This window comes from Microdochium trichocladiopsis (assembly GCF_020744255.1).
Source record: "Microdochium trichocladiopsis strain MPI-CAGE-CH-0230 chromosome Unknown B0I36scaffold_6, whole genome shotgun sequence".
NCBI lineage: Eukaryota > Fungi > Ascomycota > Sordariomycetes > Xylariales > Microdochiaceae > Microdochium > Microdochium trichocladiopsis.
The window spans coordinates 1,683,325-1,710,419 of record NW_025763549.1 but is presented as its reverse complement, the minus strand read 5'-3'; the positions used below and the strand labels follow the sequence as shown (position 1 = coordinate 1,710,419).

At 55.4% G+C, this 27,095-nt stretch overlaps 8 protein-coding genes across 8 annotated transcripts; 3 read left to right on the top strand and 5 right to left on the bottom strand.

Annotated features, from left to right (window-relative positions):
• Positions 1-688: 688 nt before the first annotated feature.
• On the top strand, positions 689-6,668 carry B0I36DRAFT_363891 (beta-1,3-glucan synthase catalytic subunit; the record flags this gene model as incomplete). Its single annotated transcript, XM_046158883.1, has 3 exons — positions 689-894; positions 957-6,194; positions 6,299-6,668. The coding sequence occupies 3 exons, from the start codon at positions 689-691 to the stop codon at positions 6,666-6,668; spliced, it is 5,814 nt and encodes a 1,937-aa protein (XP_046011616.1).
• Positions 6,669-6,909: 241 nt separating this feature from the next.
• On the bottom strand, positions 6,910-8,474 carry B0I36DRAFT_325528 (uncharacterized protein). Its single transcript, XM_046154238.1, has one exon. It carries the CDS (start codon positions 8,118-8,120, stop codon positions 7,317-7,319), a length of 804 nt encoding a protein of 267 aa, XP_046011615.1. The 5' UTR covers positions 8,121-8,474; the 3' UTR covers positions 6,910-7,316.
• A 477-nt stretch (positions 8,475-8,951) lies between these two features.
• B0I36DRAFT_350224 (glycoside hydrolase superfamily) lies at positions 8,952-10,200 on the bottom strand (the record flags this gene model as incomplete). Its single annotated transcript, XM_046156867.1, has 2 exons — positions 8,952-10,060; positions 10,137-10,200. The coding sequence occupies 2 exons, from the start codon at positions 10,198-10,200 to the stop codon at positions 8,952-8,954; spliced, it is 1,173 nt and encodes a 390-aa protein (XP_046011614.1).
• A 1,464-nt stretch (positions 10,201-11,664) lies between these two features.
• On the bottom strand, positions 11,665-13,422 carry B0I36DRAFT_244959 (aminotransferase class I and II; the record flags this gene model as incomplete). The annotated part of the gene is made up of 3 exons (XM_046150106.1): positions 11,665-11,897; positions 11,947-12,442; positions 12,577-13,422. The coding sequence occupies 3 exons, from the start codon at positions 13,420-13,422 to the stop codon at positions 11,665-11,667; spliced, it is 1,575 nt and encodes a 524-aa protein (XP_046011613.1).
• A 564-nt stretch (positions 13,423-13,986) lies between these two features.
• B0I36DRAFT_411161 (putative actin-binding protein Fragmin) lies at positions 13,987-15,194 on the bottom strand (the record flags this gene model as incomplete). Its single annotated transcript, XM_046161931.1, is given in 2 exon segments — positions 13,987-15,155; positions 15,174-15,194. 2 exon segments carry the CDS (start codon positions 15,192-15,194, stop codon positions 14,013-14,015), a joined length of 1,164 nt encoding a protein of 387 aa, XP_046011612.1. The 3' UTR covers positions 13,987-14,012.
• Positions 15,195-16,500: 1,306 nt separating this feature from the next.
• B0I36DRAFT_131006 (cytochrome P450) lies at positions 16,501-18,267 on the top strand. Its single transcript, XM_046148205.1, has 5 exons — positions 16,501-16,884; positions 16,957-17,025; positions 17,096-17,753; positions 17,852-17,894; positions 18,043-18,267. The coding sequence occupies exons 1-5, from the start codon at positions 16,577-16,579 to the stop codon at positions 18,177-18,179; spliced, it is 1,215 nt and encodes a 404-aa protein (XP_046011611.1). The 5' UTR covers positions 16,501-16,576; the 3' UTR covers positions 18,180-18,267.
• Positions 18,268-18,803: 536 nt separating this feature from the next.
• B0I36DRAFT_131028 (uncharacterized protein) lies at positions 18,804-20,752 on the bottom strand. Its single transcript, XM_046148206.1, has 3 exons — positions 20,252-20,752; positions 19,716-20,182; positions 18,804-19,655 (listed from the first exon to the last, which is right to left on the bottom strand). Exons 1-3 carry the CDS (start codon positions 20,597-20,599, stop codon positions 18,989-18,991), a joined length of 1,482 nt encoding a protein of 493 aa, XP_046011610.1. The 5' UTR covers positions 20,600-20,752; the 3' UTR covers positions 18,804-18,988.
• Positions 20,753-21,968: 1,216 nt separating this feature from the next.
• B0I36DRAFT_350220 (armadillo-type protein) lies at positions 21,969-25,767 on the top strand (the record flags this gene model as incomplete). Its single annotated transcript, XM_046156866.1, has 7 exons — positions 21,969-22,151; positions 22,237-22,456; positions 22,627-25,015; positions 25,076-25,206; positions 25,263-25,344; positions 25,409-25,486; positions 25,557-25,767. The coding sequence occupies 7 exons, from the start codon at positions 21,969-21,971 to the stop codon at positions 25,765-25,767; spliced, it is 3,294 nt and encodes a 1,097-aa protein (XP_046011609.1).
• Positions 25,768-27,095: the final 1,328 nt, after the last annotated feature.

The following is a 27,095-nucleotide window of genomic DNA, read 5'->3' as shown; positions in this document are numbered from 1 at the left end:
TCCAAAACACCAGCTCTTGCGCCTGCTCCTGCTGCCACTTCCACGTCGTTTCTTTCTTTCCCTTTCCCGATCCTGCAAGGCGATTGCGACTTCGACAGAGTCAGCACCTACAACCTCAACCCCCAACATTCACTGCCTCATCGGCAGCTCTCGCTCGCTTCACTGCTGGCTGCTTCGTACATCAAGCAGGCCAGCACTGCGTCGACCCGTGGCCGGCCACATCGACTGTGCGCTTTGTCGAGGCACGCCCTACACACTCGTTGAAAAGCACCACAATCTCGACGCCCTTAGGGTCTTTTTTTAAACACACAACTCGTCTCGATTCCATGCTTTGTAAGTCTGGCCCAGGCACTCGCTCATCGTGAGCGCATACACCCATGCCTGAATCATCAGACACACACAAGATTCCCTTGACCACGTGCCGCTTTTGCGTCACCTTGCGAATGTTGTTTCTTGCGGCTTCCTGCGCTCTCGGACAGAAATGTTCAGCTTCAGCATTCATTTGGAACGGCAAGGCATTCCAGGTTTTCACTGCGCTTTCTTTGCTTTCGCCCAGTGGTCCAAACCGCGGCCCTCGATCACACATTTTCGGATGTCAATGCAATAATTCATACGCTGACTATCATTTTATTATTACTATTAGAATAACACCGACATCTCCTGAAAGCACAAGCTAGAATCCAGCATCATGTCGGGCTATCCCGCTGGTGGAGGTGGAGCAGCCGGCGGCGCTGCCGGCGGCCACGGTCACCAGGACTATGACGGCTATGGTCAGCAAGGCCAGAATGATGCGTACTACGACGACCACAATGGCCAGTACTACGACAATGACTATGCCCAGCAAGGCCAGCAAGGCCAGCACGGCAACTACAACGACGGCTACTACGATGAATCGTAAGAATCATGAGTCGTGACTTATTTGCCGATTGACAGTTCGCTAACATCTTGTTGTTTAGTGGCTACTACAACGCGGATCCGAACAACCCGTACCAACAGGATGGCGGATACTACGATGGCCACGACCAGTACCAGGGCGAGTACTACGACGATGGCAACGGTGGCTACTACGACCAGGGCTACAATGAGCGCCGCGGCGGTGAGGATGACTCCGAAACATTCAGCGACTTCACTATGAGGTCGGACATGGCCCGAGCAACCGACATGGACTACTACGGGCGTGGTGATGAGCGGTACAACAGTTACGGAGACGGCGCTCGCGGCTTCAGGCCCCCTTCCTCCCAGGTTTCCTATGGTGGCAATCGATCATCTGGCGCGTCGACACCCAACTATGGCATGGACTATAATAACGTTCTGCCTAATGGTCAGCGTTCGAGAGAGCCATACCCAGCCTGGACATCTGATGCGCAAATCCCGCTCTCCAAGGAAGAAGTCGAGGACATTTTCATGGACCTGACCTCGAAGTTTGGTTTTCAACGTGACAGCATGCGGAACATGTACGACCACTTCATGGTTCTGCTCGACTCCCGTGCCTCTCGTATGACACCGAATCAGGCGCTACTGTCGCTCCACGCCGACTACATTGGTGGAGACAACGCCAACTACCGCAAGTGGTACTTTGCTGCCCACCTTGATCTGGATGATGCGGTCGGCTTCGCCAACATGAAGGGCAAGAAGGCGCGCAAGTCCAAGAAGAAGGGCAAGGGGGACCAGAATGAGGCAGAGACCTTGGATGATCTCGAGGGCGATGATAGCCTCGAGGCAGCCGAGTTCCGCTGGAAGAGTCGGATGAATCGTATGTCTCAGCACGACCGTGTCCGCCAGATCGCGCTCTATCTTCTCTGCTGGGGTGAGGCCAACCAGGTCCGGTTCATGCCGGAGTGCCTCTGCTTCATCTTCAAGTGCGCAGACGACTACCTGAACTCACCGGCCTGCCAAAACTTGGTAGAGCCCGTGGAAGAAGGCACATTCCTGAACAACGTCATCACCCCTCTGTACCAGTACTGCAGAGACCAGGGCTACGAAATCCTGGACGGCAAATATGTCCGCCGGGAACGCGATCACAACCAAATCATTGGCTATGATGATTGCAACCAGCTCTTCTGGTACCCCGAGGGTATCGAACGCATTGTCATGGAGGACAAGAGCAAGCTTGTCGATGTCCCGCCTCAAGAGCGATACCTCAAGTTGAAGGACGTCAACTGGAAGAAGTGCTTCTTCAAGACCTACAAGGAGACCAGATCTTGGTTCCACATGCTTGTTAACTTCAACCGCATCTGGATCATTCATCTGACCATGTTCTGGTTTTACACCTCCCACAACGCACCAGCTCTCCTTGTTGGCAAGGGCATTTACGAACAGCAGCTCGACCAGTCTCCGCCTCCATCGACCCAGTGGTCCATTGTTGGTGCCGGCGGTGCTCTTGCCGCTCTCATCCAGATCTTGGCTACTTGTGCTGAGTGGGCATATGTCCCACGTCGGTGGGCTGGCGCTCAACATTTAACCAAGCGTCTACTCTTCTTGATCCTGGTCTTCATTGTCAACTTGGCGCCCAGTATCTATGTCTTCGGGTTTCCAAAGCAGCAGAACAGCCAGCCAGCACTGATCCTCGGAATCGTCCAGTTCTTCATTGCTCTCATCACATTCATCTTCTTCTCTGTCATGCCGCTTGGAGGGCTGTTCGGAAGCTACCTGACGAAGAACTCACGCCAGTATGTCGCCAGCCAGACATTCACTGCCATGTGGCCAGCACTCCGTGGCAACGACCGTGCAATGTCGTATGGCCTGTGGGCGCTCGTCTTCGGTGCGAAATTTGGTGCATCTTACGGATACCTGACGTTGTCGTTCCGCGACCCTATCCGGTACCTGTTCATCATGAATGTTGATTCATGCCTGGGCGATATGTGGCTGAAAGGCATGATCTGCAAGCATCAACCCTTGATTCTGCTTGGTCTCATGGCCTTCACAGATCTGATTTTCTTCTTCCTCGACACCTACCTGTGGTACGTACTGGTCAACACAACTTTCTCCGTGGCCAGGTCGTTCTACATTGGATCCTCCATCTTGACTCCATGGAGAAACATCTTCTCTCGCCTGCCTAAGCGGATCTACTCAAAGATTCTCGCAACGACGGACATGGAGATCAAATACAAGCCAAAGGTCCTCATCTCCCAGATCTGGAACGCCATTGTCATTTCCATGTACCGCGAGCACCTTCTTGCGATCGACCACGTTCAGAAGCTTCTCTACCACCAGGTTCCTTCGGAGCAGGAGGGCAAACGCACGTTGCGCGCCCCTACTTTCTTCGTCTCTCAGGAAGACCACTCCTTCAAGACGGAATTCTTCCCAACCCACAGCGAGGCTGAACGTCGTATCTCATTCTTCGCACAGTCTTTGTCGACTCCCATTCCCGAGCCTCTCCCGGTGGACAACATGCCCACTTTCACGGTCTTTATTCCTCACTACAGTGAGAAGATTCTTCTGTCGCTCCGTGAGATTATTCGCGAGGACGAGCCGTACTCTCGCGTTACCATGCTGGAGTATCTCAAGCAGCTTCATCCTCACGAGTGGGATTGCTTTGTCAAGGATACCAAGATTTTGGCGGACGAGACATCTCAGTTCAATGGCGAGGACGAAAAGGCTGGCAAGGACACCGCCAAGAGCAAGATCGACGATCTTCCCTTCTATTGCATTGGTTTCAAATCATCGGCCCCCGAGTATACGCTGCGCACCCGTATCTGGGCGTCCCTGCGCTCTCAGACCCTGTACCGCACAATCTCTGGCTTCATGAACTACAGCCGTGCCATTAAGCTGTTGTATCGTGTCGAGAACCCTGAGGTCGTTCAGATGTTTGGTGGCAACTCGGACAAGCTTGAGCGCGAGCTTGAGCGCATGGCTCGCCGCAAGTTCAAGCTCGTCGTTTCCATGCAGCGCTACGCCAAGTTCAAGAAGGATGAGATGGAGAACGCGGAATTCCTTCTCCGTGCTTATCCTGACCTGCAAATCGCATATCTCGACGAAGAGCCACCTGTGAATGAGGGAGAGGAACCCCGCTTGTACTCTGCCCTGATTGACGGCCATTCTGAGATCATGGAGAACGGCATGCGCCGACCAAAGTTCCGCGTCCAGCTCTCCGGCAACCCTATCCTTGGTGATGGTAAATCCGACAACCAGAACCACGCTGTCATCTTCTACCGTGGCGAGTACATCCAACTCATCGATGCCAACCAGGACAACTACTTGGAGGAGTGTCTCAAGATCCGATCCGTTCTGGCCGAATTCGAAGAGATGAAGACTGACAACGTTTCCCCATACGCGCCTGGTGTCAAGAATGAAGGACCGGCTCCGGTTGCCATCCTCGGCGCTCGCGAATACATCTTCTCCGAGAACATTGGCGTGCTTGGTGACGTCGCTGCCGGCAAGGAACAGACCTTTGGCACACTTTTTGCCAGAACTCTCGCCCAAATCGGTGGCAAGCTGCATTACGGTCATCCCGATTTCCTCAATGGTATCTTCATGACTACCAGGGGCGGTGTCTCCAAGGCCCAGAAAGGCTTGCATCTGAACGAAGATATCTACGCCGGTATGAATGCCCTCCTGCGTGGTGGGCGCATCAAGCACTGCGAGTACTACCAGTGCGGCAAGGGTCGTGATTTGGGCTTCGGATCCATTCTCAACTTCACCACCAAGATCGGAACAGGCATGGGTGAGCAAATGCTCTCTCGCGAGTATTATTACCTTGGCACTCAGCTTCCACTGGATCGCTTCCTGTCGTTCTACTACGCTCATCCTGGTTTCCACTTGAACAACATCTTCATCATGATGTCGGTTCACATGTTCCTGATTTGCTGCGTCAACTTTGGTGTCATCCGCAACCAGACAATCAAGTGTAACTACAACGTCAACGTCCCCATCACCGATCCGCTCTTCCCTACTGGCTGTCAGAACACGGATGCCATCATGGACTGGATCTACCGCTCCATCGTTTCCATCTTCTTCGTCCTGATCCTGTCCTTCGTTCCCCTCGTTGTACAGGAACTTACAGAGCGAGGTTTCTGGCGCGCTGCCACGCGCTTGGGCAAGCACATCTGCTCGTTCTCGCCGCTCTTCGAAGTCTTCGTTTGCCAGATTTATGCAAACTCGGTCACACAAGATTTGACGTTCGGCGGCGCTCGCTACATCGGTACCGGTCGTGGTTTTGCCACCGCTCGCATTCCCTTTGGTGTGCTCTACTCTCGATTCGCTGGCCCATCAATCTACTTTGGTGCTCGCCTCGTTTTGATGTTGCTCTTCGCAACATTGACGATCTGGCAGCCGGTGCTCGTCTACTTCTGGATCTCGCTCCTTGCTCTCGTCATTTGCCCTTTCCTGTACAACCCTCACCAGTTCGCATGGAACGACTTCTTCATCGACTACCGCGATTTCCTCCGGTGGCTATCTCGTGGCAACTCGGTGTCTCACGCCCAGTCCTGGATCTCCTACTGCCGCCTTTCGCGTACACGAGTCACTGGATACAAGCGCAAGATTGTCGGCGACCCGTCCGCGAAGATGTCGGCCGATGTCCCAAGAGCTGCTATTACCAACATCTTCTTCGGAGAGATTATTGCGCCATTTTGTCTTGTCGTTGTCACCGTCATCCCTTATCTGTTCATCAACGCACAGACAGGTGTCATAGCGAATGTCAGCACCGCCAAGCCTACCGCAGCCCTACTACGTGTCGCCGTCTGCGCGCTCGCACCCATTGCCATCAACATGGCTGTGCTTGCTGCCATGTTTGCTATGGCATGCTGTGCTGGTCCTCTGTTGAGCATGTGCTGCAAGAAGTTCGGTAGTGTTCTTGCTGCCATTGCGCACGGCTTTGCGGTTGTTATGATGCTGGTCTTTTTCGAGGCTATGTACATTCTGCAGGGCTTCCAGTTCAGGCCTGCTCTACTGGGTCTGATTGCCATGGTCGCCATCCAGCGCTTTGTGTTCAAGATCATCACCTCGCTCGCCTTGACGCGCGAGATGAAGACAGACCAGTCTAACATCGCGTTCTGGACGGGCAAGTGGTATTCTATGGGCTGGCACTCGATCTCCCAGCCGGCGCGCGAGTTCCTCTGCAAGATTACGGAGCTGAGCATGTTCGCGGGTGATTTTATTCTTGGCCACACTCTGTTGTTCTTCATGCTGCCAGTCATCCTTATCCCCAAGGCGGACATGTTGCACTCGACTATGCTCTTCTGGCTGCGTCCTAGGTAAGCCGTCCTCATGAGCTGTGCCTTCACGACTCCGTCCCTTCCCTGTGCAGGCAGCCCAACTCTTCTCTGTAAACTCAAGCTGACCTTTAATGTGTCTCTAGCCGACAAATCCGCCCTCCGATCTACTCGATGAAGCAGTCCAAGCTGCGCAGACGTCGCGTGATCCGCTTCTCGATCCTCTACTTTGTGATGCTGGTCGTCTTCCTCGCCCTCTTGATTGCTCCCGCCGTTCTCACCGAGCTCAAGCTCTTTGATCCGAACAAGACACTTGGCCCCACCGTCAACAAACTCCTCTCCGGTGCGACACTGATGCAGCCTGTTGGTCTCAACTCTGATGACACTCGCAATTCATCGGCCACTGGCACGGATGCTGCTACATACTCCAAGGGGAAGACTTCGACCAAGGCCAATAACAAACGGGCTATTGTTACGGGTAGCATGAACGACGAGCCGTGGGCATTCCTTATGTGAATGAGTACGCGGAGGACAAAGATGTGCAATCGCTGCGGATCGATCGGTCCGCGCGCGTGTTGCCTATCATTTGAGTTTGGAATCTGTAGCCTTTAATCCTTTGCTCGCTGCTTTCCGTGAGCGGCCTGGCACCAGATTGTATCTATGCTGCCGCGGCAGGCGTTTGTTTTCATTTCTTTAGGCCCTTGTACAGAATAGATTGCGGGCACAGCACATGGAATAATATGAATTTTTCACGAGTGCCTCGTCTTGAGCGTGCCGTGTGACACCCAAGTGACTGCGCCGTGGATGAGTGGCTGTCGAGCTTCGTGTTCGTGATGGTGGCTGGGTCGGCTTGGCGTTGCTGAGGGGCCGGTCCCAAAAGGGAAGGCCACGAGGACATGGGCTGAAGGTGAAACGGGAGGATTGGACAGCAGCGCGCAAAACAAACAATCTGGGGAGTGACGATCTGCAGCCGGCATACTACGTATGTACCTTATGTATGGGAGGCGCGGCCTGGCTGGCACTGCCTCGCCCGCATCACGTCACATTGCCCGGTTTCTTCGATTGCTCAGGGAATAATCAGTAGGCACAAGAGAAAGAACCCCTCTGCCATCGCCATCGCTGTCACCATCCATCATCATCTCATCTCGATTACTGTCGCCGCCGTCAAAAAGCAATCAAGTTCGTCGACACAGCCACAACCACGATGCTGTCCCACCGTGGTGTCGCATTCCGCCTCATGGGCCTGCTTGCGGTCGCTCTATCTGTTTCGGCTGCTCCACAGGCCTTCACCATCACCAATGCTGCTGGCGAGGTGCTCACCTTCCTGCCCACCACAACCGTGGGAGGCGGACCCAGCCTGATCACGGTGCCCGTTGGCATCCCATCTCCCACGGGCGCGATCCCTTCCGAGAGCTCTGTTGACGAAGGCACCATGATTGTCTCGCTGCCCGTCGAGCCCACCGACGGCACCACTGCCGACATACCAACGCTTCTTCCGGCACCTACCACTTTCACCGCCACTGCTTCCGACTCGGTCACCTCGTCGGGCCTGCTCGGTTCCTTCACGCCAACGACGCCCTCGTCCTCTTCCCCGTCGACTCCCACCCCCACTTCCGGCCCATCTTCAACTTCCACCACATCGACTCCCGCTCCGGGTGCCGCTGCCCGTCTCACTGGTGCGGCGCCAGCGGGTATCTTCGCAGCCATTGCTGGTTTTCTCTTCTTGTAGTTTAGGCAATTCCCAGAAATAAAACCAAAAATGTCTCGTATTGTGGCGGGTGAAGGAAGGAATCTCTTGTCCAAGCTGGGGCCACGCTGACCATGACGTTGATGAGCCAGTTGCAAAATACTCGCTGCGACGGCCACGTCACTCAATACAGCTGATTTCAAACATGATTTTGCAATAGCAGCCCATGCCTGCATTCTGAGATCGTGCACCGCTCGCAGCTGCGTGGGACAGGAAATCATAGCACGTAGTCACTAGTGACAACTCCATAGTGGTAGCCTACCACGTTGCTTGAGTCTAGATATTCCGTGTACGCAAGTGCTGCGCAGCACGAAACGCAGACACTTCTTTGCATGCACCATGAGAAGTGTCTTTTCTGTGCTCCCCTGCAACAGGAGGTCTGCATCCCATTAGCCAGGGAGCACGCCTCGGCGGGTGAGAGCAGGGTGACAAGGGATCCTGTTAGACCGTTGCAATGCCATGCACGCCATCCTGCACAGGGGAGAACAGTCAAACCTGAACGAAGGGAGGTCAGGGAGTAAATCGCCAAGAAAGCAGAGCTACGAGCAGGCATTCAAGTCCATTGTGCTTTCTGGGATTTCTCTATAGCCCTCCATGCATTGAGTGGAATTCCCTCCTCAAGTTTACAGCCCAGAAAGAGTGCACGCCCATGACGCTTCTCATGCGCCCCCCTGACCTCGGGACACCGACTGGCCATACCTCTACACCTTGCATCTTTATATCGACTCAATGCAGATGTCCAGTCGCTGTTCCGACGAAGACAAAGCGTCGCGTGGGTCGACATACAGTCTCATGGTCACTCCAAAACAAGCAGATGAGCCGAATTTGCGACTGACCCAGACGCGAAAGGCGTTGGAGTCGGACGTGCCGAAGAATTCAAAACTTCTTGAAAGTAGTCTCATGTTGGCGAGCGCAGCAGCCGTGATGATCACATACAAAATCCACTCCTACGCCGGTCTTCGCTCGTGCCCGAGAATCCTGTATTCAAGACAGGTCATACACTTTTTCGCACCTGAAGCTCGCTGCTCCCACCACAGTCATGTCGCGGCCGCCTAGCCCGCGCGCGAGTTACGCTGGCCCATGCCCCAAAACTGCTCGGCGTAGAAGGTCGACTTCTCCGACTTCTTCCACAGGTCGTTGAATGCGGTGAACAGGAAGACATTGGTCGGGCTGGAAGCAAAAGCGCCCTTGATGGCAGTCAGGGCAGCCTCCTGCTGGCTGACTCCCGGGACGGCGCGGCCGTTGCTGCTGCCCTTCCACGGCCAGCCCGTCTCGGTGACCACGATGCGCTGCGACTTGTCCTTGAGCACGCTCTTGATGCGCGCCAGCTGTGTCGTCATGAACGCCCCGGCCTGGTCGGCAGAGGTGTTGGGGTCGAAGAATGGGTGCATGTTGACGGCGCAGTAGCTCGAGACGTCGCAGATCTGCGGGTTGGCAATGACGGCATTGAACGTGTCGACAATGACCACGTTGCCGGTGTACCCAGCGCTCTTCAGGGCCTCCTTGGCCTCCTTGAGCGCTGCGACAACCTGGCCCACGCTGGCGCCGCCGTTGTTGACGAGCTCGTTGCCCACGCTTACCGTGTCCACGCGGCTCCAGTTCCCCTTCAGTCCCTGGGCCATGGTCTGCACCTGGCCCGCAATGTCTTTGAGGTTGAAGATGCCCAGGAGGAGCTTGTTGTTGTAGTTCTTGCCCAGCGCCTTGGAGACGAACTCGACCTGGTCGCAGTCTACCCCGTATAGACGGATCGTGCCGTACGAGGCTGCAAAGTCGCCAATGTCGTCACTGACCTGGTCCTGGGTCTTGCAGCCACCGGAGCTCGTGTACGGAGAGTAGGTGATCCCATTGCCCCCAGTGCCAGGTTGCGGCCAGCCGCCTCCAGAGGCGCCCTGTATCTGCGAGGTCGCCGGTGCGGCAGCCTGCACATTTGCTGGTGAGGCGGCAGTGGCCGCGTCGACGGCTGCGTTGGGAGGAGGAGCAGCCGCAGGAGGCGCTTGGCCGCCAGAGCTTGCTGGAGGCTGCTGACCTACGGGCGGGGGAATCTCAACACCGTCTTGGTTGACGTAGACGACTGCCCGTTCCTGGCTGGGCATATGGCGCCGCTTGCTCCCAAACAGGGAGTCATGGCGTTTAGGCGATCCTCCTTGGTGGTTGTAACGGCCTTTGGCAAACCACTCGATTAGATGGGGGACTCGTGAAGAGCTGGAAACCAAGCGCGGACAAGGGGCGTGACTTACTTGGCTGGCCAGCGGCCAAGCCGAATAATGGCAGAAGAGCAATGATGGCCGTGAGCAACTTCATCTTGGGCTAGATTAATTGCTCAGGTCGTGCGAGGACGTTTCAGCTTGTCGACACTGGAGTATCGGGACAATCGACAATAGACTTTTTGTTGTGCTATTCTGGAAACAGTGCCTTCGTTCTCTTCTTCCCAGACGGTCCGGATCGGCTGGAAATGTCGAGTTATTTGCACAAGGACTCGGCTTGTGACGGAAAAGTTGAAATGAGCGGATGTGCGGAACAAAGAGCAGGGCAGACAAGAAGAGAGCGCAGCAACGACGTCAAAGGCTTTTGTCGAAACGTTGCCAAAAGGAGCGGTGGCCGCGGTGACAGGCGATTGAGGGGTCTGTCAAAGAAAGTAAGCTCTTTCGCGAGTCAGCGTTGGTTGAAGGATAGTGTTTGTGCTTGTGAGAAGAGAAAGTGAGGCGAGGCGGGACGATAACATCATTCATGTTCAAGGCTTCAGGGAGCAGGCCGCTTCTAAAGGGCGCCTCTCGAGGCCAGATACGCCAAGTCTGAATTCCTTGTGAGCCACGACATTGCATGCCTCGGACCGTTTCGAATTCATCGGTGATTCAAAGAAACCCGGGGGAGAAGGCAGGCAGCATGGGAGTTGCGGGCGGCTTGCTGTGTGGGCTGTGCAGATAGATGTCTTGGATGAGCGACGTGGCTGGAATGCTGGCTGTCCCAGGGGTACCCGAAAGGGGCAGCCTGACAATCCTCGCGCTCGGCTGCTTCCGAACGAGGGCGCAATACGAGTAAATGTACGGACGCCATCTCATCCGGCTTTTTCAAGTGACATGGTGGCCAGCATTTCTCGTGGTCTTTGCGAGTCGGCGAGGCGTCGTGCTGGGGAGCGACTTGCCAAGTCCGGCCTATGGTGCGAACACAAAGGGCTCATTGGGCAACCCAACTGTGAGCTAGTAAGGAGTTGGGAATATTGAATTTGCACCAGTACGCATTGTGTTTCGGATGTCCACGGGTAGTATGGTCAGCGCAGCCTTATCCCCTCGCCGCCGCGTCTGATTGAGTGCCTCGTTCACGAAGATGACGTCGCGGCATCGCTGCCAAACGCTGTTAGCCTTGTGCACAACCAGCTATGAGGATGGTGCAGAAGATCTAAGCAGAAGTCATTCTCTGTGGCTTGGATGATTGAGATCGACAAACCTGGCATGTGGTGTGCGACAGGCGCTGCGCATTGAGAGACGTTGGCAGGGCATCCATTGTCTTGGTTTCTGACCTTTCAGCTGGCAGATCGCAAGCGGTGTCAGCCCTCAATTGCAAGCAAGCCGTTATGGCCATCTCATCCAGCCACTTCGAATGGATGCGGTTTTGACCACGACAATGCAGATTCAGGAAGCGCGCAAGTCGCGCAGGGTATTGTTTGCGTCATCAAACGTCTCTATGCAACGGGGTTCTATTGATGATATGTCAAAGTATTACAAGTATGTATGTCAAATGCTGATCGCGTCAAAAGCCGAGGAATTCCTAGGCGGTCAGCGATGGCTGTCTGGTCGACTTCCGTGTCATGATCTTGGTGATAGCATGGCGAATGGTAACACCAGCCTTCTCAGTCTCCTTCTTGGAAAGCCCGGTCGTGATGCAGACCTTGATAGCAGGCTGCATACCACAATCAGCGAGCTGCGACTCCGTCATGTTGCTAGCTACGGGCTGGCTTCTCAACCGTGTCACAAACACTCCATTGGCAAGAATCTGAGAGACTCAAAGATTAGCTTTGCTTGCAGACATCCTCTTAGAAGGTGTAGATACTTACCTCGTCTATACTTTCTTGCAGAAGACGTTCTTGATCTACATAGGTCAACTGCCGAGCCTCAACCACATCGGGCTTGAAAGACAGCAGCATGATGGGGTTCTCGGGGTCGCTAGTGCATCTGACCCAGTCACTCCGCGGGTCGATCTGCGCTCTCATGGCCTTGATGTTCTCGCGGCACTGGAGCAGAATCTCTGGGTTCGACTGCAGAACGTTCAGAGTTTCGCTTGCTGTAACAGCGGACATGGCAGGCAGAGCAGCAGAGAAGGTGTAAGAGGCGGCGTTGATGCGTTGATGAGAGACCACATCACGCGTGCCAGCGCAGAAGCCGCCGGCAGCACAAAGAGGACCAGCGAGAGAGCCAATAATCATGTCAACCTGAGCAGCGTCCACGTTTTGTGCTTCAGTGAGACCACGCCCAGTGCGCCCCAAGACGCCAAAAGACCAGGTTTCATCCAGCGCCAGGCGAAACTTGTACTTTTCCTTCAGCTCAATCTATGGCATTGTTAGTCTCTCCATCGTAGCAGTGGGACAAATCATTTTTTTTTGGGGGGGGGGGGGGTCGCAAGGTGAATCTCATCCGCTCGGAGAAGGAGGATAGGACTCTTGCTCGGCCATTCCGGACTTACCAGCTTTGGGAGGTTGCTTGAGTCACCAACCATTTCAAAGAGACCTTCCGTGACGATGAAGCGCCTGGTCAAAATCTTCTTGCGCGCCTGCTCCTGAGCTACCTTTTTGAGAATCTTCTCGAGGTCGTCGTAGTCGTTGTGCTTGTACCAGCGGATGGAGCTGCGAGCAGCCTCAAGACCTTTGCGAATAGAGTAATTGACCATTTCGTCGACGACGATGACATCGCCACGCTTGCAGAAGGCGGGGATGACACTGGAGATGGTTGAGAAGGCCTGGGCGTAGATGATGGACGCCTCTGTTCCAAGATAGGAGGCGACGTCGGCTTCGGCCTTCATGTGTACATCTTGAGTACCGTAGAACTGGGGCGGGCCGCAAGGGCCAACACCATAAGTGCGCAGAGTCTGGATAGCCTTGTCCTTGATGGCCTCGTTGGCGTTGAAGTTGTAGAAGTTGAAGCTCGCAAGGTTGGTGACGGTCTTGCCGTTTGAAAGCTTGACCTTGGGTCCCGTGGGCCCGACGATGACGGGAGCGGTCTCGGCTTCGGACTTCTCGAAGGGTGTTCGGGGAGCGACGAGAGGCTCGGGCTCCCAGTCATTCACGAGCTCGTCAATCTCGTCCTCGCGAAGCTTGACATAATTCGGCTCGTGCGTCGGGTACGAGGGCGAAAGGAGGTACCGTATGAAGAAGATGACGAGGACGAGCTCAATCGCGGAGCGGACGGGATCATTCTGGTAGCTGGACTGGATGTAGCGGATCAAGACAGCACTTCCAGGAACCTTTTGGAAGGCTGCAACGGTTTGGTTGACCGAGGCCTGGATGTAGGCCTGGGTCTCGTGTAGATCCATCTTTGCTGGTCTGGACGCAGTGTTTCTGGTGCTTGCAGCAGTCGGCGGATTGTGGCGAAGACGGGGGCTGGCTTTGGGGATGTGATGTCGTGGTTGAGGAGATGCCGGAAGCTTCGGGCAGAGTTACGGGTGCCTCGAGGCTGGACTCGATGGAGGGTTGAAGACGAAACCTGGCAACGGAGGCCTCTTGCGCAGTCAGTTGTTGTCGCCCGGGGAGCAGGTCACGGGAGGACCGAACAGTGCTGGGAGCGGTGCTGGGTGATTTCTTGAAATTAGGGGTATTTCCATCACGGCACGTCGCGTGGTTTGCATTCGCCGTCACAGCCAGTGCAGGCCGGCAACAAGTGGGTCGCCGAGGGGCCCAGCTGCAGCCTGCAGGTGGTGCCTGCCTGGTCAGGGGCATCGAGCATGGACCGTTCCGCCCTGGCTCCACTTCATCCAGAATTCGGGAATTGTTGTTTCTAGTCCGTTTGTCTGGCCATGTACTCGAGTTGTGCCTCCATGCTCGAACCATCACTTGCGCCATCGCAGGTCATAGAACTTGTGTGGATTACATAAATGGGCTACCCAAGCCACCACCTATTGCACTGTCATGCTTCTAGCGCTCGCAGGAAAGCAGCAGGCTCATGACCTTCCACCACCTTTGAGATAGGGGCCAGGTACGCGGTTGACGATGGGGAAGTGTCGTCCTCCAGACTTCGGACGTACGACTCTGCCACTCGGATCCAGGCGGCCTTTTCAGCCTTGCTTGCCTGAGCACCCTGCCAGACCCAGACTCCACTTCCAGTGTCAAGCACGAAAACATCGTCGCTGACCAGATCGCCCTTTCCAATCGAGCTGCCCTCGCGCACCTTGTTGAACTGCAGCTTGCCTGCTTCATCCGACAGCCGGAATAGCTTGCGTGGGCGCTGGGCAGCGTTGGAACCGCGAGAGGCCGCCATGGGCCGAGCTGCTTGGAATGGCCCAGTGGTATCCTGATCACCTCCGAGCATGCTCACAATTGTCCTGGACCTGGCCTCAGCCTCGGAAAGCACCTCGACGTCGATGTGCTTGGCTAAGGTGAGGTCGTGGACGACCTGGGCTGCCTTGGCCTTCTCCATGGGGCTGCACTTCTTGCCTTGCCACACCCAGATCTTGTCGGGACGCTGCAAGATGAAGACGTCGTTCTCGTCCAAACTCTGCCACTGGGGCTCGACCTCGTGCACGATGACGGCATCCGCGCGGCGCGAGGTTGGGTGTTTGAAGACCCGTAGCAGCATGGAGAAGTCCTCGGGTTCCTCGGTGTCCGTGTCGACGTGGGTGAAGCCGGAGCGGACGCCCCCGGCCAGGATGCGGATGCGGGGGAAGAGGGCGGCAAAGTCGTCGGACGGCTCGCGCTGGAGCTCGCGGTGCTGGGTGGCGACGCCGTGGAGGAACTCGTCGAGCTCGACGGCCTTGTAGGCGGCGGTGCCAGCCTCATCCTGGGTCGTCTTGGAGCCGAGCCAGAAGAAGATGTCGTGGCCGAGTTTGTCCCCGAGCTTGAAGGAGTGGACGCATATGTAACTGTCTCCCTCGTGGAACTGGCCGTACTTGTCCTCAGGCCAGGCGACGACCTGGAAGTTCTCGATGCGCCAAACACGGAGCCCCGGCTGCTCGCCGAGCCCCTGCCAGGCGGGCTCCGTGGCAGCCGAGTTGTACTTGACTTTGTGGTCAAGATCTGACCCTACGAGCTCGACATTGCTGTCTCGCCAGTCCTACTCTTGCTGGTGGACCAGGCCATGGTTGGGAGGCATTTTGAGTGATATGTGCCGAATGGACTGTGCTGGGGTGTGTTTCACGGTCAAGTACGGCGGAAAAGTCTCAATTCGACAGTGAAGCTGGTCGTGGCAGTAAACTTATTCAAGCGTTGTTGTTGAGCAGTGTGCTGTAAGCAGTCTGGCTGGGGCCGACGTCAGAGCTCCCCGCGGGCGGCCCCCAAAACAGGGTCCTCCTCAGCAGGGGTGGCTGGGCATACACACCTTGCGGCTGGTTACGATAACGTACATGGGCACCAGTCATCTGTAGGTCTAGCGACTGACCTGACGCCAGCCATTCGGGATGCACGCTGGCTTTCCCGGCAGGGCCAGCTGGGTATACCCAAAGGGCCAGCTTCCGGCTCCGGCCGAGGGCAAAACTAGGTGTTCTGACACGACCGTGTTGGAATTGGAACGAATAAGAGCTTGTGAGGTGGGTGCCGGGGAGGCGGGAGGGGCAAAGTGACGGGACGTCCTTCAGCCAGGGTCATGCCATTCAAAGTTGGCCGCGATCGATGCCGGAGTACGCGACCTTGGAGCGGTTTCCAACCGTACGAGAGGTCCCCAGCTTTCCCCAGGATGCTGTGCTGACATGGTGGACAGCCACCCAGCTGCGCTTCCGGTATAGCCTACCCTAGCCACACCTGCCCTTACGGCGCAGCAGGCCAGGCACGCAGTTCTATCAATCCGAGTCCGACTTTCAAGCTGCAGGTGCCTGTCCATGTGCTCTGGCTGTCAAGGCCCAGCATCCCTGTCGGGCTGACGGCACGGAAGTCTCTCTCTGCCCATCTTGCCGTGCTGATAAAATGGCCTAGGAATCCGGTGCCTGGAAGACACAGCCCAACTTCTGGCAGTCCTCCCACCGCATTCAGTGTCTCTGTCAAGCAATCGCAGAATGTCTTCAGAGCCTTCCTTCCTGTCGGCCCTGGCCGGGCTCGACTCCAAGACGATCCTGGTCTTCTCCGCAACAGGTGTCGCCTCATATGCTATCTATTACGTGGTCCAGTTGGTCCGTCGCGACAGCAAGATCAAGAGGCTTGGTGGCCGAGCTCATATGATCTACAACAATCCTGTCTCTGGTCAGTACTTGCCGCTGTTGTCGCGGGCATTGCTCGGCACCACAAACTCATCGTTAGGCAAACGACAGGCATGCGGGTGATACTGAGAGCAGCCAAAGCGGCAGCGAACCACGACCTCAGAGGTTTCTACGTCGACCTCTATGGAGAGCACACCGTCCTTGAAGGTCAGATGTCAATTGGCCTTCGCACCATCCTCACGCGGGAGCCGGTAACGACCTGCCCATGTCCGACTCAAGAGACATCGCACTTGGCTGACCAGTTGTTGCTCTCGTCTTGCCTGACTCTTAGGAACATGTGAAAGCCATGCTGGCCACCGATTTTGCCAGTTTTGGTAAAGGTGACCGCTTCCATCGTGTCGCCGAGCCATTTCTGGGAGACGGCATCTTCTCAACCGATGGCAAACTTTGGCATGACAGTCGCAATCTCATTCGCCCTTTCTTCGTCAACGAACGTGTCAGGGATCTTGAAATATTTGAGCGTGGCGTGCAAAAGCTCCTGACCAAACTCCCAGAGGCTGGCCAGACCGTCGAGATCATGGATCTCATCAACCGGATGACATTTGACGAGATTACCGACTTTTTGCTTGGGGCCAGCGCAAACAGTCTCGACGAGTGAGTGACCTGCTGTGCCGAGGCCTCGCCACCTCAAGCATATGCCGCATCATGTACACTGACCATTCTTAGCCCGTCAAACGTGTTCATGCAGGCGTTCGACACTGTGCAACGAGAACAGATGCAGATCTTCATGATGTCGTGAGTCCACAGCACCTGCTCGTCAAGCGTGAAGCCGCCTCTGGACTAACGCTTCTGTGCGTGCGTCAAGCCCGCTAGACTTCTTGAAGTCAAAGAAGTTGTATCATAGCTGTGTCAAAACGATCAACACCTTTCTGGAGCCCTACATCCAGCAGACGCTGTCTCTTCCCACGGAGCAGCTCGAGAAACTGACAAAATCGGATCGTGACTTCACCTTCCTCCACGGACTGGCCACGTTCACCCGCGACCCAAAGGTCATCCGGGACCAGCTCATCGCCATCCTCCTCGCCGGTCGCGACACCACCGCGGCCACAATCTCTTGGTGCCTCTACGAGCTGTCTGCGCATCCAGATAAATACACACGGCTGCGCCAGGAAGTCATCGACGTGGTTGGGCGGCACGAAGCACCAACGTACCAGACCCTGAAGGACATGAAGTACCTGCGGTACACGATCCAAGAGATTCTCCGTCTGTATCCGGCCGTACCCGTCAACGTCAAGATGGCGCTCAAGGACACGACGCTGCCGGCGACGCCCAACTCTGGCCCGATCGGAGTCTGCAAGGGCGACTCGATCGCCTGGGGCCCCATGAACATACAGCTGCGCGAGGACTTGTATCCTCCCACCACGGCCGAGTTCGCGGCCCCGCACGTCTTCAGCCCAGAGAGGTGGTACGTCTGGCAGCCGAAGCCGTGGGAGTACGTGCCGTTCAACGGCGGGCCTCGAGTCGTAAGTCGTATTTTTGTTGTTGTATCTGGACTTGAAATGCGGTTGCAACTTTGGGTTTCTTGTGACCGCCTTGTGCTGATGCTCCCATGCTGCAATAGTGTATCGGACAGAACTTTGCCAACACCGAGATCGCGTATACTTGTAAGACTGCTACTCTCCTACGCCCTCTTGTGCTTCTCCTCACGTTCTTGGAGTGAATGGTGTCCGCGAAGACTCCATGCAACAAGCTAGAGCCAAAGCTCCTCGCATCTATTCAAACGCTATCGCTGACACTCATAAACCAAAACAGTGGTTCGCTTCCTGCAGAAGTACAGAGCGATCGAGTTTCGCGGGGACTGGTCTGCCCAGCTACGCACGGCGGATGTGGTGGCTAGGCCTAGCATGGGCGTGCCGCTGGTCTTGCACGAAGCCGCGGACGACGAGTAAAACCAGATTCGGCAAGGTGAAAGGAGCATGTAACTTTATACAAGAGTTCTTAGGAGATCATCCTTCGGCTCGGGGATACCCGCAGAAGTATTACAAATGGTCCTATTTCCATGGTGAACACTAGTCTTCCTGGCATTTGGCGCATCTGTGCCAAGGTTCTCAGGGCAATAATGTCTCATGTCAATAATACCAGGGCTATGATTGCCCTCGTTGATCCACGACATCCTCCGGGAGCTATCGCCTGTGTACCCATACTTCCCTGCGTATCACAATGCATGATGTGCGAGAAGTCCAGTGACACAACAAAAACACGCATCAGATAAAATTGCACATGCCAATCATAACAGTCGTGACGGTCTATATCATTGGCACTCTGTGATAGGAATTGTAACATCCGTCCATTCCGATCCGTTCTCGATGTGTTCTCAAAATTTCCCATTGCGCAAATCTTCTTGCTTGTTCTTGCTGAAGTGGTAAATCCCAGGTTGAAGTCATTACTTGTTCAAGTCCGTCGTAATATCGAAAATTTTAAAAAGGGTTACACAATAGTTGTGTGTATAAGTGTTGTAGGTTCATAATGAAGTTTTGTCAAAAACAAAAAGAGATCGCAAAGAGTAGGCTAGAAACTATTGGACTGTAGAAAGTGAGCCGGGGCTTTAGCGAGCACAGGGACATTAACAAGCTGTGACAACCACGAGTGTGAAGCTGTGGCTCGGTCGAGTCGCTGTAACAAGGAAAGCGTCAGATATGTGCGCCAGCCATAGGCGCAAGCGCAACGGAGCAGACAGCTCTGCCTTTGAGACAGACATCTAGTCGCGTTGTACACTAGACTGTCTTCTAAAATCTGTCCGGATGTCGGTGCCGGTGCGATTGCCGTCTATGGATGGCCTCAGTGATGCACTCGAGCTTCGACGCCGTCGAGCACGCTGCTCGCTTGGATCCGAGGGCTTTAAACCCGAAGACTTGGCGAACAGGTTGAGAATGTCTGTTAGCGTGACAACGCCAGTGAGCCTGCCAGACAAGATCATCCCAGACATGGAGGCACTCGCTGGCGTTGTCAAGTGGTTGCCCGAGACAGAAGGCTGTGCTGGTGACTGAGCAGGAAAAGCACTCGAAGGGCCTAGCAAAGGCGTAGCTGGTGCCGACGGGGATGGGGATGCTGACTCGACCACCCACATACGATGTGATCTTGTCGCAACCAGTTTGGCGACAGTGTGTGCAAGAGTCGAATAGGGATTGACGTGGAAGACTGGGAACGAATCCTTGCCCTTCTCTGTGCCGCGTTCTGTGAGGATCACCGAGATGAAGTGTAAGCACGAAGAGCTGAGCAGTGGGAGACTGGCAGCACTGGTGAGATGCTTCACATCGGCTGAAGAGATATTTCCAACCACGTTGGAGGCGTTGTCAATCACGGCAACGCTGGAGAGCCCTTCTTGACTCATAAGATTGAGCGCATCGGCCAGCGGGCTCTCGGCGCTACAGAGAAATGCTCCATTAGTCGAGATCAGCGGTCATGTCATGCCGGGGCTTGCTTACTTGACAGCGATAATTCGCTGCGATCCAATGCCGAGATCACGGAGCAGTTTCGGATAGAGCTCGTCGATGGCTTTGAAGTGGACACTCTCATTCCAGAAGAACTCGATGAGCTTCAACTGACTAAGTACGCCAACTACCTCGGACCCGCGGTTTGTAACGAGGATACGGTGGATGCCGCTGGCAAAGAGCTCTATGGCGCTCAGAAGGTCCTCATCAGCTTGCAAGGTCACCAGCGATTCCTTGCGACATATTGGCTGTATATCGCGGACGGGGATGTCCACTCGGGCCTGCGCTTTAAGGCCGATGTCGTTGCAGATGGTGACGAGCTCTTCTGTTGGGTGGGCGAGCCCCACAACAACCAGTATATATGCGTTGAGATCGTTGTAGTCGAAAGTAGATATGGCAGTCGTACTCGAGGTGTTCTCGCGGATGAGGACCACGTTGCTTGTCGAGTTCTTGAGGAGAGTCTTTGAACCACGACGAGCCATGTCAGAGGAGGGTTGCGAAGGCGACATCGCCCGAAGATGCTAACTGACCATGGTGGTGTCCTCGACACTTGTGTCCATCTCGACCCATTTGACGTCTTCTCGAGAAACGAGCTCGCCGATCGAGATCTCTGTCCAGTCGCGGCCCGCGAATCGCGGGTCATTGTTCTTGGCGGTGGGCGGGTTGTTGAGCAGATCCTGAATGGCGGCTTGTGTCAAAGAAGGATGACGCTGGGACCGAGGCGAAGGCGGCACCCCTCTGAGATTCTCCACGAAACTGGAGCGGTGCGCCGACTTGTTAATGCTCGAGGACGAGCTCGATCGTTGAGGAGCGAGCGGTGGCGGCGAGAAGGAGCTCTCCTTGGTGGCGTCTCCGGGAACAGCTCGGCCAGATTCCATTTTTCCGAGCTATGCTTAGAGCGTGAGGAAGGATTTTAAAGTGGCAGCAATCTTGGTATGGGTGCTTGCGAGAATGCTGAGGTCGAGACGTTGATGTGTGCTGCTCGACTCGTCGGCGGCGGATGGGGCGACAGTGATTGAATGACGTGAAGGCGGGCAGGTACAATTAGCGGAGAGCTACTTAGACTGGCGTGTGGGGGAGCGGTGCAGCTTGCATGTGGGCTGAGGCGCGGGAAGCCGTCCAGCGGCTTCTGTAGTGCTGGTGCTGATTTGGAACATGGCACGTCACAACTTGCTGAAGCAGCTATGTTCGTGAATTTGAGTGCAAGACATCTCCACGGAACATCGCAACGTCTGCAGCGAGGCCCCAGCAACCACTGTATGTGCGCATCTGGGGCTCTCAGGTCAATGACGATAGGGGACATCAGCGCCTTGCTGCGCTGCGCTGGTGGTCCCCCGCCATGCAGCTGTCAGGCGGATTGCATGCTTCGGCGTCCCGAGGTCACTTATCAGCACCTGATCCGCGAGCCCCACTAAAAAGTTGAAAACACAGTCGACGCGATCTCCTTTTTGCATGCAGGCAGCATCGTCGTCGGCCACGGGCGGGCGTGGTCAGCCACACGACACCATGACGCCAGCTGCCGTGCTGGAGGGGAAATTGCTGCCCAGGTTGTGCGTGTCTTGTTGTGCGCGGCGAGCACGACAACCATGCTCTGCAACTGCGCTTGCGCAACTACCGTTGGTGGCGGGCAGGGCGGAAAAAGACAATTGAAACGACGGATGGGTTCTTAAGGTTGGGGCGGACGCACACATTGCGGACTCCCGTGTGCACTTGTTGAGAATGTTTGCATGGCTTGTGGCCCTGGTGCCTCATGCCACCCCTGTGCCTCTGGCCGTGATGATGGTCGTCTTGTTTATTGTCGTCGTCGTCGTGGGACCGCCCGTGCCCCTGCATTGATTATTCTTGACACAGCCAGGCCGGCACCTGGACCCCTCCCCGCCGCCGACCGACACGCGCTGGCGCCCTGCGGGGCAGTTTGCCCACCACAATCTACAACTACGGCCTGGTCTGATTCTGCGCTCCTCCGCCAGCCTCTGCCCAAACAACGTAAACAAGGCCAGCTCGAGAGTCGCTCGCCAGCTCTCTTTTCAATACCCCTCGCCGGTGCCGCCACCGCCTCTGTCGACACGCTTCCCCTCATCGCTGTCGGCTGCTCTCCTCCATTTTGGAACCATCGCCCCGAATTTCTCTTCTGGGGCTCGACCTGCTGCTGTCTGTGGCTCAACGACGGCCACCTCGCCTTAGGCGCACACCAAACATAAGAAACCCGTCTGGCCGAGTACCTCAGCTTCGTCGCTGCAAGTCGCCATGTCGGTCCTCCCGCAGGAAATTCACGCGGAGCTTACACAGCTTCTGCAAGCTCTGCAGTCTCCAGACAACTCCACGCGCTCGCAGGCCGAGGAGCATCTGCAGAACAACTGGACCAACACTAGGCCTGAGATCCTGTTGATGGGCCTTGCCGAGCAGATCTCTGCATCACAAGACGCTGCTGTAAGGATTCACCTGTCCAACTACATGGAAAAATTCGACACACAAACTTTCGCTAATGCCAGTCCCCATTCGCCCCCTTGTGTAGGTTCGATCTTTCGCTGCGGTCATCTTCCGTCGGATTGCCTCCAAGTCTCGCAAAAATGAGAAGGGGGAGAACTCAGAGATGTTTGTCTCTCTCCCAGCAGACCAGGCCGTAGCCATCAGACAAAAACTCCTAGAGTCTCTCGCGAACGAGGCGGAACGACCTGTCCGCAATAAAGTCAGCGATGCGGTGGCCGATGTTGCTAGACAGTACACCGACAACAGTAAGTGTTTCCTGCAATATTTTTTCTTCTCTTTTCATACACCCAGCGGCTCCCAAAGAGAATACCGCCATTCGATCCGGTTGTCCATGGCCGCACAGCAAAAACAACGGGAATTCACCTGGCCGCTTGGCTTGTCCTTCAACGCAGCCGCTGATATCTGTGAATTACAGATGCACAATGGCCTGAGATTCTCCCGGTCCTCTTCAACTTGAGCGTCGCGGACGATGCCGGCAAACGCGAAACGGCCTTCCGAGTATTCACGACCACTCCTGGCATCATTGAGAAGCAGCACGAGAGTGCCGTGCTTGATGCTTTCGGACGCGGCTTCAAGGACGACTCCGTCTCTGTCCGCCTTGCGGCCATGGAGGCATTTGCTTCTTTCTTCCGCAACATCAGCAAGAAGTCTCAACAGAAGTATTTTTCGCTGCTGCCGGATGTGCTCAATATCCTCCCACCCATCAAAGACTCGCACGACTCGGACGATCTCAGCAAGGCGCTCCTTGCACTTATCGACCTCGCCGAGACATCACCGCGGATGTTCAAGCCTCTGTTCCACAACCTCGTCATGTTCAGCGTCGGCGTGATCCAAGATAAGGAGCTCAGCGACGTCTGCAGGCAGAATGCACTTGAGCTGATGGCCACGTTCGCCGACTATTCGCCCTCAATGTGCCGCAAGGATGCGACCTACACGAACGATATGATCACACAGTGCCTCAGTCTCATGACTGACCTTGGAGAAGACGATGATGATGCTGCAGAGTGGCTTGCCTCCGATGACTTCGACCAGGAAGAAAGCGACCTCAACCACGTTGCGGGAGAGCAGTGCATGGACCGCCTGGCCAACAAACTGGGTGGTGAGACTATCCTGGCACCCACATTCCACTGGCTGCCAAGAATGATGACTTCCATGGCCTGGAAGGACCGCCATGCTGCTCTTATGGCCATTTCTGCCATATCCGAGGGCTGCCGTGAGCTCATGATCAAGGAGCTGAACCAGGTACTTGAGCTGGTTGTGCCAGCCCTGAAGGATCCGCACCCACGTGTGAGATGGGCAGGCTGCCAGGCTCTCGGCCAGATGAGCACCGACTTCGCCCCTATCATGCAGAAGGAATACTACGATACTGTTTTGAGCGCGATCATCCCAGTCCTTGACTCTCCGGAGGGCCGTGTCAAGGCCCACGCTGCAGCGGCACTTGTCAACTTCTGTGAGGAGGCTGAGAAGGCCATCCTTGAGCCACACCTCGACAATCTGCTTTCTCACCTGTTCCAGCTGCTTCAAAATGAGAAGCGATACGTGCAGGAGCAGGCTCTGTCCACGATTGCCACAATCGCCGACGCTGCTGAGGCGGCATTCTCCAAGTATTACGACACTTTGATGCCTCTCCTGGTCAACGTCCTGCAGAGGGAGAACGAGAAGGAGTACCGCCTCCTTCGTGCCAAAGCCATGGAGTGCGCGACCCTTATTGCCCTGGCTGTAGGCAAGGAGCGGCTCGGAAACGACGCAATGACTCTCGTCAACCTCTTGGCCAACATCCAGACCAGCATCACCGATGCTGACGACCCTCAGGCTCAGTATCTTATGCATTGCTGGGGCCGTATGTGCCGTGTCATGGGGGCTGAATTCCTCCAGTTCCTTCCCAATGTCATGCCGCCGCTCGTCGAGTTGGCTAGTGCCAAGGCCGACATTCAGCTGCTGGAGAGCGATGACGAGATTGAGCAGATCCAGCAGGAGGACGGCTGGGAGCTCGTGCCTCTGAAGGGCAAGATGATTGGTATCCGCACCAGCACCATGGACGACAAGCACATGGCGATCGAGCTCCTCGTGGTCTACGCTCAGACTCTTGAGGGCCACTTCGCCCCATACGTCGCCGACATCATGGAGAAGATTGCTCTGCCAGGCCTTGCCTTCTTCTTCCATGATCCGGTACGGTTCATCTCGGCCAAGCTCGTGCCGCAATTGATCAGCTCGTACAAGAAAGCTTACGGCCAAGACTCGGCCGAGGTACGAGGCTTGTGGAATGCCACCGTGGACAAGCTTCTCGAGGTCCTCACAGCTGAGCCAGCCATTGATGCTCTGGCTGAGATGTATCAGTGCTTCTACGAGTCTGTTGAGGTCGTTGGAAAGAACTCGCTCAACGAGCAGCACATGAACAAGTTCATTGACGGAGTCTTGTCCGCCATTGAGGACTACAAGGATCGTGTTGCACAGCGCGAGGAGGATAGGGAGGGCTTCACTGCTGAGGATGCTGAGGATGATGCGGAGGAGCTGCTCATTGCTATTGAGGACGACCAGACGCTTCTTTCTGACATGAACAAGGCGTTCCACTCCATTTTCAAGAACCATGGCGCGGCCTTCCTCCCCGCATGGGAGCGCCTCATGGGCACATACGAAGCGTTTCTGACTTCGTCTGATGCCACACAACGACAGTGGGGTTTGTGCATCATGGACGACGTTCTTGAGTACTGTGGACCCGAGAGCGTCCGTTACGCTCAGGCCATCAGCACAGCACTCATGGAGGGTTGCAAAGACCCGTCTGCTGCTATTAGACAAGCTGCTGCGTAAGTCTCTTTTGAATGCTGTCCTATGGTTGGTACGCGGGGCTAACATACCTCTCGTAGGTACGGCATTGGAGTCGCAGCTCACCGTGGAGGCGAGCCTTGGAGCCAGTTCCTCGCGACCTCGATACCACTCCTATTCCAGGCTACACAAGTACCTGATGCTCGTGGCGAAGACGCCGTCTATGCAACAGGTTTGTTTTCCAGTGGCCAGTCCCTCGGGGTTCTTTGAGGTACTGACATGTAACAGAAAACGCCTGCGCCGCCATCGCCAAGATCCTGCACTTCAACAAGCAGAGTGTTGCGGATCCCCAGGCTATCACAAATGAATGGTGAGCCAGCATTGTGTACCCTTCATCTCCGCCGTGAAACATACTAATATTGTCTCTTCGCTAGGGTGAACACATTACCCGTGACTAACGACGAGGAAGCGGCACCGTATGCCTACGGCCTACTGACTGAGCTTGTTGAGCAGTAAGTCCTTGTGCCAGTCTCATGAGTTCGACATCATGATTTAGATGAAGCCGCTGACATTATCGGACAGGCAAAACCCCGCTGTCACAAGCCAGGTCGACAAGGTCTTTGTCTATATCGGTCAGGCTCTGGAGGCTGACATGCTCCATGGCCAGGTTGCCACGCGGTTGACGGCAGCCATCCAAGCGTTGCTGCAGGCTGCCAATGTCGACCCTTCGCCTCTGCTGCAGCAACACTTTTCTCCCGAGGGCCAGCAGGCGATCAGGAAATATTTCCAGTAGGCAGTGGCGTCCCTGTTATGATCGCGTATAAAGAACAATTTGAGAATTCATCATGAGCAGGTTCCTTACTCCCCATAGACTAGTCGTGAGGCGTTGGTGTGTTTTGGTGGATATCCAGAGCAGAGGAGGCTCTCGAACTCGACTTGCGAGTCAAGCTATTCCCACAAAAAAAACATCTCAAAAACTTTTTGACTAGCATCCAAATTGCAATCGCCCAAGCTGGTGTAATTCACGGGGTCAGCCGGCGTTGCTACCTTGACATTGACGTCTGTTGTCCGTGTTCCCCCCAAAGCCGCGGCCCACCCGCCCCGAAGATCAACACAATGCAAGTCTAATTAGTTCATCAACCTACGCGAGTCATCATGCAAACACTGTCCGAAGTGCAAAATGGTAAGTCCGTATAAATGATCAGACAAGACGGCGGATCCAGAAAAGAAGGAATCGTGGCCAGTGGTTCACGAGAGAAAAAGAAGGCGGTCTAAGAGCTGGAAATAAGCAAATCCCTCATGGCCCGTCCGGCTGCGGGCATGGGATGGAACATCGCACAATCTCACCTATTCTACGGGAGGCACGCTCCGTATGCTAGCAAACAGAAACGGGAGGGAACAACGTGTGATTCGATGGCGCGGCGGAGTGTCTCTCTCGCTCCCAGAGATACTCCGCCGTCGGCATCTCCCGCCTCGCAAGGGGAAGGGGGGCTCGCTCAACACGCTAGGTAGACCAGGTTCCGTACCTCAGTCACCCATCCCGGCTACCTGGGTTTTTAGACACAAGCCTGAAGGCTTGGCGTGGCCCTTGGAGGAGAGGGAGTGGGGATGGTGTGAGAGGACGAACAAGTCATGTGTGCCTGGTAGGTCAAGGACTGGGAGGTGTACTGATCGGTCTGGAGGTGACTTGTTGTCCGTTGATGGGTGTCGTTATCAGACGTGTTTCACTAAGCATCATTCCGTCCGCATCGCTTCTGAAGCAACCTCCTATTCAGCGGTGTAGGTGGTTTTTCCATAAAGGACGATGATCTGCGGTCCCGAATGACCCGGTGAGGACCTGCGTGTGCTTGTTGGGAACATAGGCCGAGAGCAATTGGAGATCGTGTCCTTGAGAACCTTTCCCATTCCAAGCCATCCCACACCAGTAACCAAGGAGATTCTCACCGAGGTTATCGGCGTAGTGTGCAGATAAAATTCCAATCGGGCTTGTGGAAAGGCAGACACTGTCCAAGAGAGAAAGGCAGGGGAGGGGCTTCTGTTGGCGTATCGGGGTTCGTGTCATGGCCGGGACGCCTGGAAATTTAGCCGATGGATGATGTTTCTTGCCTACGCGTAATTAGC

Excerpts from the sequence above, each read along its gene's own strand:
- B0I36DRAFT_131028 (XM_046148206.1), bottom strand. The coding sequence starts at position 20,599 with ATGGAATCTGGCCGAGCTGTTCCCGGAGACGCCACCAAGGAGAGCTCC. Across the intron at positions 20,183-20,251 it reads GTGTCGAGGACACCACCATG|ACTCTCCTCAAGAACTCGAC; the intron begins GTCAGTTAGCAT and ends CGTGGTTCAAAG. Across the intron at positions 19,656-19,715 it reads CAGCGAATTATCGCTGTCAA|CGCCGAGAGCCCGCTGGCCG; the intron begins GTAAGCAAGCCC and ends ATTTCTCTGTAG.
- B0I36DRAFT_131006 (XM_046148205.1), top strand. The coding sequence starts at position 16,577 with ATGCTGGCCACCGATTTTGCCAGTTTTGGTAAAGGTGACCGCTTCCAT. Across the intron at positions 16,885-16,956 it reads AGCGCAAACAGTCTCGACGA|CCCGTCAAACGTGTTCATGC; the intron begins GTGAGTGACCTG and ends GACCATTCTTAG. Across the intron at positions 17,895-18,042 it reads CACCGAGATCGCGTATACTT|TGGTTCGCTTCCTGCAGAAG; the intron begins GTAAGACTGCTA and ends AAACCAAAACAG.
- B0I36DRAFT_325528 (XM_046154238.1), bottom strand. The coding sequence starts at position 8,120 with ATGATTTCCTGTCCCACGCAGCTGCGAGCGGTGCACGATCTCAGAATG.